Below are 10,804 nucleotides of genomic sequence, written 5' to 3' on the forward strand. Positions count from 1 at the left end.
TTTAAAAGAAACCAGAAATATATTTAGTCGTTCATCATGAAAAAATGTTTGAAACATATTTTTCAGTTTGCAACATCTTTCGAATTTTAAATCAAGGTGGAAAACGATTAACTTTTTCATGCTGGGAATTTGTTTTCTCCCGGTTTAAATTGTAGGTTTGGCAGCATAATTGGAACATACATGCAATCTTGTTTACTTATTTTGTGACATGCGTTCATTTATATATATGCTATTGAGCTTGATTGCACTCTGCACATGCACCATCATACAATAATGCTGTGACACTACATTGTTGTGGTTACGTGGTAGTGTTATATATATATATATATATATATATATATATATATATATATATATATATATATATATATATAATTTTATCTACAAAAATCAATATTTAATTTATTTAATATGTGCTTTAAATTCAATATTTTCAAATGTTTCAAAAGCTTAAATGAAAATAAGTTATTTACTTGTCTTAGATTTTACTAACAAGACCACAATTCAGCGATAAAACAGTAGATAAAATTCGAATCATTACAGCGAAGTACGTTATATTATCGTTTTACTCGATAACTCGTTCCACAAAAACTCGATATGCTTGAAAATAATACATTTAGTCGATTTATATTCATTACTGTTTGATAATGTTAATACTCGCCTGATGTATAAAAGGTTAACTTTATATTTTCTTCATTGAAACGTTGGAAAGTTAGTTAGTTTTAAACAACTATGACTGCGCTAACATATATCTACTTTGGACTGATTTCAGCCATACGTTTTCTAATACCTTTCTGAATTTAATGCAAGAGATGAACATCACCCTATTACATTATCTTACTATGCACGTGAAAACAGTAATAACTACTAAAATAAATCAAGTACGTATGTTCCATTGTTTTCCTTTTAATATTTCAAACAGTCCTAATCACCTTGGCATTTGGACTGCTCCGGTGGCCTAGTGGTTAGAGCGTCAGCCTCGGATGCGGGAGTTCGCGGGTTCGAACCCCGGTTAAGTCATACCAAAGACTTACAAAAATGGTGCTAACAGCTTCCTCGCTAGGAGCTCGGTATTAAGAAGTTAGTGCCAGGACTGGTCGGCCTGGTGTTAGGATAATGTGACTGGGTATGAGATCATGCTACATTTCTGCGGCATGGTTCCCATCACATCACTATAAACTGCCACACTGCAGACATCGTAGCGATATGACTGCAAAATTGATAAAGCTACGTTAAAAATCCAAATCACACGCCACCCACCCAACACATGCTTGTATTTGGTGGATATCGAGGACTCGGGTATGGAACCGCGTACCAAGGATATTTGTTCCTTCGATGTTAGAGCGAAAAGAAGATCACTCTGAGGCAGTAAATTAGTAGAAAATGGTGCAATTTAGTGACGCAAGCGAGGACGCACACATTTACACATATATTCTGTATAATCCATGCAAACTAAGGACGCACACTATTGGACAAAATCACGGAGACCGTGGACATTAGTACATTATGAGCATGTTTGCATATCTAGTCCAGTCTTAACAATCAAACAACCGCTCTGGTGGCCTTGTGGTTAGAGCGTCCGCCTCGGATGCGGAAGGTTGCGGGTTCGAACCAAGGCCGAGTCATAACAAAGACATACAAATGGTACTAACAGCATTACGAGGTTAGTGTTAAGACTAGTCGGCCTGGTGTCACAATAATGTGACTGCGTAGGGCATCATGCTACATGTCTGCGGCGTGATGCCCCAGTGCTCGACATCACTATAAACTGCCACACTGCAGACATCGTAGCGATGTGACTGAAAGATTGTTAAAGCAACGTTAAAATTAAATCCAAATCACATAACGTAACTATAGGTCCATAAGGGTTTCGTCTACAACTGTTCTTTGGGACAATTGCATTATTATTGGAATATATATCTTGTTGTTATTGACAGACTAATGAATTTATTGATTGACTGATTGTCCTGCAATTCGACTTAAGTAGGACAATTCCACCGCTTTGGAGATCATGCTGTAATAAATTTGGAGTATGCGCATTTGGTTATAGTGCCCCGTTGTTTGGAATTCTTAGAGCTGTTTGATTATTTGTTTGATTATTGGAACTCGGTGCAATGAAAATATTCCTTGGCCCGAAATAATTAGCCAATTAGTAGGAGCAAACGTCACGGAGTGAAGTGTTATTGAGTTCCCAGGATGCCATGGTTGACTTCTAGTGAATTCAGGTCATAAGCGCCAGAGTGTACCTGGAGTACCATAGCCATATTAAAACCTAGTTTTGTACATTGGTGGTGTGACTGCCGGGTCAGTATTTATGGCAGGAGACCGGTAAATTACGCAAAGGAATAAACAAGAAGGGACTCGGCAGATACCGTTTATGTCGCCATGGTGGCAAATGTGATGCAGTTGTACTGGCAAAATGTGCCTTGAAACCATAAATTGACTAAGGTGGCGTGGTAAAAATAGTCCCCTGTCTTAGGGGATAGTTGAATAGTTTCTAGATATTTGGCATTTTGAGATCTGTGGTCTTGCATTGATTAGCGGGAAATTTATGTATAGAATGGACACGTCGGGGTCTCTAATTCACAGTTGAAGTTGTATAGAAGTCTTTGGAAATTTGGGGGAAACTCATGACTTTTAGCGGAATCGCGCCAGCGTTTTTGACACCGCTCGGTCAAGCAAATACCCCTGGCTTCTAACAATACTATTTGGCTGGATTTGAGCATTTATGGCACAAAACTCGCCTTATCGGCAATGACCATTCACTTTTTGACAAAACAGAGTAATATCTTCGTTGCATAACACGGGAACGAATCTCTCTCTCTCTCTCTCTCTTTCTCTCTCTCTCTCGGGCATTCTCACGGTTCTCCTTCCAAATCACTTAGTTTACAGTTGCTAATTCAAGGTACCTCGTACAGGTGTTTTGCATCGCTGATTGGAAGTTTTAAACAGCTTTTTTATTTTCGTGTTTGCCTCGTCGCCTTCTGTGTAAAACATACTGAAAAAAGACTAAATTAGTAAGAATAGTACCGTCTAACGCAGATCTAAATAAATGTTCTTTTAAGTTATAAATACAAGTTGGTCCAGTAGAACATCCTGAGCGTTTTTGATATTGTTAAAAAAGCTCTTTATATTTAGGAAAAAAATATAGATTGTGTTTACATTTTGCATGTTGTTTTAATAAGACTTCGTTTACAACAGAACTATCGATACAAACATAATTCATGATATGTTAAGAGAAATCATCAAATTACCAACTGAAGCAAGTATATATATTTTAAAAAACATTGAATTCATTCAACAGTTTATGATTGCTTACACGTGAAGTAGCAGATCTTGAGAAGGCGATAATGAAAAACGTATTGCTGTAATTAAATGGTTCATTTTGGGACTGATCATCTTGATGATAAATGTTTGACCTGTATATAATTATATTTATCATTCTGTATATATACTGAAGTTTTGTGCTTGTAACTTCCAAATTTGGCTAGTGATAATTCGATCTCACCTTAGCCGGAGGTTTCACTCGATTCACATCTGTTCTCTCCTGTTTGAATAGTTTGTCAAAACTAAGTGACATAGGGGCGGATATATCTCATTTAATTACAGTGTATCCCCCAGGGGTGTAAAATTGAGGGTACAAAAAAACCATTTGGTGTCAAAACTTGGGGTCAAATAAAAAATGTGGGGGTCAAAAATATACTGACACATTTTCATACGACTCATACTTTTTCAGCTTGAAATAAGATATTGCAACTTGCACTACTCTCTCTCTCTCTAAACATACAAATACACCAACATGCACAATTAACAAACAAATGCATTGTCCATTCAAAGGATAATTTTATCAGTTCATTTTTCTTTTAAAGTCGTACTTTTAACAGTCTACTCAACAATATTATAGCCCAACACATTACATATAAGCCAGTACAAAAAGCCAAATAAATATTTTTAACCAAATTGGAGTTAATTTACTGCCTTTAATCAAATGTGTACTATCGTAGGTTTCATCGTACTTCGTCCTAAAACACATTTATCCAAATATCAAGGAGGATACTGATTCCTCTTCTTTCTAATAAGTTACACTTGAACTTTAAGATCTTTCTTTTATTGCAGTAAAAGTTAAAATCCAACAAAATCTGCAATGACAAGCTGACTTTGTAATCCAAATAACGCATTTGTCTCTGCAAGGTTACCGATTTCTATGTTGTGAAATAATGTCTTAGGTTATAATGTGTTCTCCAGATATCTTATGGCGAACGAGGGCAGATTTTTAAAAATTCTAAAATCCTGTCACGAAAGGATTATTCATTTTTGCAGTCTTTGCAATCACGAAATCAGAGGTCACACCGGTAATCATAATGAATATTCCAGTCAAGGGAATAATTTTCTCCATTTTTCATTAAAGTTAGATCCACGGTTACTCTTTTGTGTTCTGCTTCTTTCACTTTCTTCGCTAATGCTTTTTAGTGGATGACGTTTTAATCTGCCGATAACTTTCTAGTGAAACGAGCCTGGATGTTAAATATCTAGAAGCTCGCGAGATTAAGGGAAGCAGTTACAACACAACATTGCCTATGCTAGTCTCGTTCATTGTTTGTTATATTCCCTGCGTTGCACTTTGCTATACAAATAGAGGAGAGCAAGGCAGGGAGCAAACTAAGCTAGGCTCCAGTCAATGCCTATACGCGAAGTATATACGTTGCCTTCTATCGTCCAATGCATTGGGTATTAAATAAATCATGATCATATTGTGAAAATCCTTTGCGTCAAAAAAACGCACGGCAACAAAATGTTTGCGTCAATTTTCCCCAGCGTGCGTCTCTGACGCACAAATGTGCGTAAAGGGAAACACTGTCATTTAATAGTCGTAAAATAAAGTCTGCATATCAAGGATGTCTTTTCAATATCTTTACGTGTGTAAAATCTCGCCGCCAACATGACGTTTTAACTTTACAGATGGGTGGATAATTAGACAATTTCGGTACAACTCTACAATGAATTCATGCGTTTTTCCAATAGCATTTTAATGTACTTATTTCGTTCAAGTCGTAGATTTATTTGCATGTATTGGACGCGTATGGTACGAATGTATAATGAGTTTCCAAACGCTATTGTCTCACATGCATGAAATATTAAAAACAAAATGTCAGGGACTGTTATATGCACCAACGTTTCATCTTACATTTTAGCTAAGTGGTTGGTATCTGATGCTTGGGTTTAAAGGGAGATAATACGATTTTGCAACGTGTAATTTGATAGTATGAATCTCTCTTTACAAGTTTTCCACCGGGCAATCGAAGACATGGATTCGGACGTGTGTATCTCCAGCTTTGGGAAAGATACACTCTAAAATCTCGAACACGCACTAAGCGTGTAAACGGGAACCTTCCTACAAATCATGACTTTATGATATTCTATGCTAAAATAGTTGGTAGAAGCAAGATTTTACCATTTTTCAAACCGAGGACGCTCTCGGTTGGAGGTGTGTCCTTGGTACGTTGGTGTGTAATCTCATGAATGTCCTCAGTTTACACCAAATACACACTCGCGAACGCGCGCGGCTTTTTGCCCAATCAGCCTGTAAGTTGGTCCGAATCAGCCTTTAAGTTGGTCCGAACCTAACACTGTCCGATTCCGCCAGCTTTCCGCCATTCTTCAACCCTCCCCACCCCTCCGATCGACTTGAACTCGACTTAATTTGTAAACGTGGGTCGTACCACAGAAGTCTCATGTTTTATCAATAAAGTACGATGGAATATCTGACAACACGAAATCACCTTATCAGTACTGTGTTAATCGTCTTGTCAGATATTTAATCGTATTTTACTGATAAAACGTTAGACTCCTGTGGTCATACTATGATTGTCGATTTATACTATATACATAATACCCTCAAAATCTCAATTTTCTTTAGTCAGTAAACAGCCGATAATAACTGACTGCACATTTTACCTTGCCCTAATTTTAATCCTGTTCTATTTTCAGCTCGCTGTACATTGTCCCGAAATAAGGATATCGATCAGTCTAGCTTGACTCTTGGCTTAGTAATAAATCATGAACAAGTAAACAGTCGGGGAGAGGACGGTTGTTCGTTTCTGTTGACTAGAGCTAAAATGAATTAAGAAAGTGTGCTTATTGTAAGTTAATTTTGTTTTGTTTTATAATGGCGTCCGCTACAACAGATAATGACGACGGCCCAGCTTGCCCAATTTGTTTGGGACAATTCAACATACCAAGACAGCTACCATGTGCCCATTCATTTTGTCAGAGCTGTCTACAGTCTTATATATCAACCAAGATGGAGAAAGATAGTGTATTGAAGGAAATTGAGTGTCCTATGTGCAAACAAGCCGCACGTCCCTCCAGGAATGATCAACCGACATGTCAATGGGCGTCTTTGTTTCCAGCTAACAGATTGCTACAATCGATCATGCCAAAGAAGTCGAATGAAAATCGCCTATGTGATCCTTGTAACATTGAGGGTGTTTCTGTCTTGGCAATAGGTTTCTGTGCAGTATGTGAGGAGGCAATATGTGACGAATGCCTGAAAGTTCATAGGAAACAGAAATTGTTAAAGAATCACACCATTATTACAATGGACGAATTAATAAGCAATCCACAAAATGTATTGAAATTTGCAGAAGGTTTTACTTGCTCTGAAGATGATGGAGAAGATATAAAATTTTATTGCAGTGATCACAAGGTTGCCTGCTGTGGCACATGCTCCTTTCTCAGGCATAAAACATGTGCAAAGGTGATAGATCTGAGGGAAGACCTTCCAAATTTTCTTAAACAATGTAAAGTAGACAAGGTTATTGAGGATCTAAAGAATGTGGAAATCCATCTAAAGAAGTTTTATGAAATGACAGAGTCAAATATTAATACGCTTGAGTCCCAACTTAATGGACTGACTGACAAAATAGCAGAGATGAGAAGAAAGATCAATGCCGCTCTGGATGACCTAGAGACACGAGTCAAAATGGAGGCCAACCGCCTGTATAAAGAAGAGACAGTTATAAAACAAGAGAAAAGTCATCATTGCTTGTCACTGTTGCACGCTGTGAGAAATTCTTATGCTATTCTTGAAACAGTCAGAAGGTATGGCAGTGAAACACAAAAGTTTTTAATGACAGAGAAGATGACATCACAACTATCCTTCTATTACACTCAGATCAGAGACAAATTCGATAACACTGACACAGTCAAGTTCCAACTGGAGTTTGCGCCTTTGGTGGAGTCTATTTTGTCACAATCATTGTGTGATTTTGGAAAACTTGTGACCATAAAAAGCTCAAATAAACTTCCTTTACTGGCTTTGCAAAAGCCCACCAAAGACTGTCATATTGCGAGAGCTGATGTAATTAATGTTAAAGTCCCTGGTGGTACTAAGCCGTATTATAGTGGTATCACACTTCTCTCTGGAAACAGAGTTATGCTGGCTGATTCTAAAAATAGTAAGTGTATCCTACTAAGTTCCACCTATGAATTCATCACTAGCTTCACACTGTCACAAAAGCCATGGGACATATGTGTGGTGGATAATGAAGAAGTGGCGGTATCACTGCGGAATGAAAAAAATATCCAAATAGTGTCAATTCGTAATGATGGCATCAGTCCCGTCAGAACATTAACAACCGAACATGCCTGCTACGGAATCGTTGATGCTGGGCACAAAACTCTTGTTATAACTGGAGTGTGTGCTACAGACAAGTATTACTGGAGTCTGATCAGCATGGAAGGTGACATAAAGTCTTTTCATCCATTTGACTGTACAGGTTCATATTATAACCATGTAGCCCTTGATAAAGATAAAACACGAGTGTATGTCACTTTACCAGGAAATAATTCTCTTCTTTGTTTTGATATGGATGGAAAGAGGCAGTATACCTATAGTCCTGACAATCTTCGTTGGCCTGCTGGCGTTTCTGTGGACAGAGATGACATCATCTATATTCTTGGATTTGATTCCAACAACATTCATCAGCTGTCTCCTGATGGATCTATGCTAAAGGTTATAACGGCTGAAGTGCCACAACATCCAAGGGGAATTTGCTTTGACAAAAGCAAAGATTTGTTTTTTCTTACAAACTGCTCAGATGAAAACAATCTCTATGTTTACCAACTCAGATAAATCAGATCACGAGAAAAATAATAAGAACAAGATGTATTACATAGCCTATATATCAACACAAACCTTTGCTAAATATGACCTCTTTTAGGAGACCACACGTTAAGGAACTACACAACTTGTATGGATCACCCCAAAACCGATAGCATTAGGATAAACTATACAGTATTTACATACCACTTTTTTGGGGCACAATGATTTCCTTGGATGATCTCTTAGGATACGTTTACCTGTATATGCAGATGTAGAAAGAAAGATAGCTACTCACTTTGAATGCTAACCAATTCCTGTTTTATGACTGAAGGTTTTGCTAAGGTGCTGGTGAATGTAATTATTTATGATATCTATTTGTTTGATACTTGTTATAAGGACTTTGTGAATATTTTACCGCAAAAAACAATAGCAATTCACCCGTGACCTAAGCATTTGAGTCCTTTGACTCATCTCCCCAATGCATGCTCAAAAGTCCATAGTAAATCTGTCATAAAGTCAGATGCCTTTCCATAGAACTATACATAGAAATTTACACAGACATTGTGAGTTCGTATATTCAGTTCTAAAGATGTTCTATATTCCAATATAAACTCCGTCACAAGCAATTCTGATAGTAATACATTTATGGCAGGTAGAGACTTTGCCAGACACAGTACCTTCAATAACCATCTATAATAAAATAATTGCTACGTGTGAGTACTGAAATAAATCTGGATAATCAACTTCATATTTAAACACTAAAATAAATTTAATTAAAAATATATGACTGATAAATGGAAACATTTGCATGCTATATGTTGTCATTTGTTTCTATTATTAACAACATTTGCTGCTGGCTATTCAATGAACAAATCCACTTTAATTTGTTACAGGCATGTAATAAATCTGGTATAAATTCAGATTACTTTCCATAAAACTTTTTTAAAAAAATCTACACTGATATTGTGAGCTTGAATCTTCAATTACTAAGATATTCTATCTTCCAATGCAAACGTTTTCACAATAATCAGATATCAATTTATTTACAACAACAACAGACTCTGATAGTCAAGATAGCAATCCATCGACAATTGAAACATTTGTTACCTGTGATTATTATACAATTCACGGATAATTTACTTGTTTAAACACTGAAATAATTTTAATTAAAACAGCATGACTGATAAATGCAGATAAAGTATGTACGCTATACCCTGCCCTTTGTGACTATTATCCTTATCATTTGTTGTACTGAGCAAATCCACTTCTGTTACAACAGGTAAAATGAGGATAGACATTTGATGTATTAGTATTCAAAATGCAAAGTGTGTATTTGAGACAAATGAACAGCTGAATTAAAAACAATTTTTTAAATGAATGGCATGCGTGTGATTCTCGATTTTTAACATAGCTTTAACAGTTTTTCAGTCATCGCTACAATGTCTGCATTGTAGCAGTTTATAGTGATGTTTAGCATTGAGGCATCATGCCACAGACCTGTGGTATCATGTCCCACCCAGTCACATTATCCTGATACCAGGTCGACCAGTCCTAACACTAACCTCTTAATGCTAAGCACCTAGTGAGGCAGCTGCAAGTACCATTTTTTTTTTATAAGTCTTTGGTATGACTTGACCTCCCACATCCGAGGTGGCTGCTCTACCGCTTATGCCACCAGAGCAGTCTGCATTAATGGATGTAAAGAGAGAATGCTTGAAAGTGACAATCAGACAAGTGTGACTAAAAATACAAAATGTGAATAAACTGTTTGCTAATAAGGAACTGTATCTGTTCAATTGTTTTTTTTATCCCCATATCTGAATTGTTACAAAACTTGGACACCACTTCCTCCACCACCGGTGAAAAAGTAGTACCTGCATCTTACCATGCAGGTGAGTAAAACTGAAGTCAAACAACATTTTTATTCAAATAACATGCATAAATTCATTAATAAGGTGTGGATGTGGTGTTTGATATATGAGCTTTCATAATGCAAACCGTGGACTTGATACCATTGTAAAATCAAAATAAAAAATTTGGTTGCATGAATGGGTGGAGAAAGAGTAAGATTGAGAGAAAGGGACAAAATGTGAATAAAGAACTGTATCTGTATAATTATTTATCTACCTGCATATTTGATTTGTACTTAAATACTGCTTCCTTCATCACTGGTGAAAAAGTGATACCTGCATCTCACCATGCAGATTTGACAAACAGTAGGAACAAACTAAAGTCTAACAACATTTTTATTCAAAATACATGCGTAAATTCATCCATCCAGATCGAGTATACAAGTACAATAGTACGTCCTATTGACCAAAATACTCCATCTTATTTTTTACCAAGGTTAAGCACTTGAATCTGTGGTTAGAAAGAAGCACAAATGAACCAAAATTAAGATAAAGCTATACTGCAAAGTGGGAAAATATTTCTTGCTTGCTTTCACTGCTTCATTTGAGAGCTGGGAATTAAATGTCATACAGTCCATTTGGATAGCTCATAGAACAATTCAGTCCATGCTTGTCTTTTGGCTAAAACATGATAAAATCTAGAAATAATTCCAACTCTTAGAAGAAAATGTTCTTTTTGTTACCATTATTCTGCATCAAGTAGCTTCACTATGAAAACTGATGCATTACAAAGCATCTATACATATCTTACTGTGTAAAGAAAGAAGAAAAAAGAAAACAAAGGAATATC

General features: G+C 36.5%; 1 protein-coding gene across 1 annotated transcript; it reads left to right on the top strand.

Moving 5' to 3' along the window:
* The first annotated feature begins 5,969 nt into the window (after positions 1 to 5,969).
* LOC149787017 (uncharacterized) lies at positions 5,970 to 9,886 on the top strand. Its single transcript, XM_089977560.1, has one exon. The coding sequence runs from the start codon at positions 6,167 to 6,169 to the stop codon at positions 8,132 to 8,134; it is 1,968 nt and encodes a 655-aa protein (XP_089833686.1). The 5' UTR covers positions 5,970 to 6,166; the 3' UTR covers positions 8,135 to 9,886.
* The last annotated feature ends 918 nt before the right edge of the window (positions 9,887 to 10,804 follow it).

The sequence above is a fragment of the Sinohyriopsis cumingii genome, chromosome 12, assembly GCF_028554795.1.
Source record: "Sinohyriopsis cumingii isolate HCF-2022 chromosome 12, ASM2855479v2, whole genome shotgun sequence".
NCBI classification, from domain to species: Eukaryota; Metazoa; Mollusca; class Bivalvia; order Unionida; family Unionidae; genus Sinohyriopsis; species Sinohyriopsis cumingii.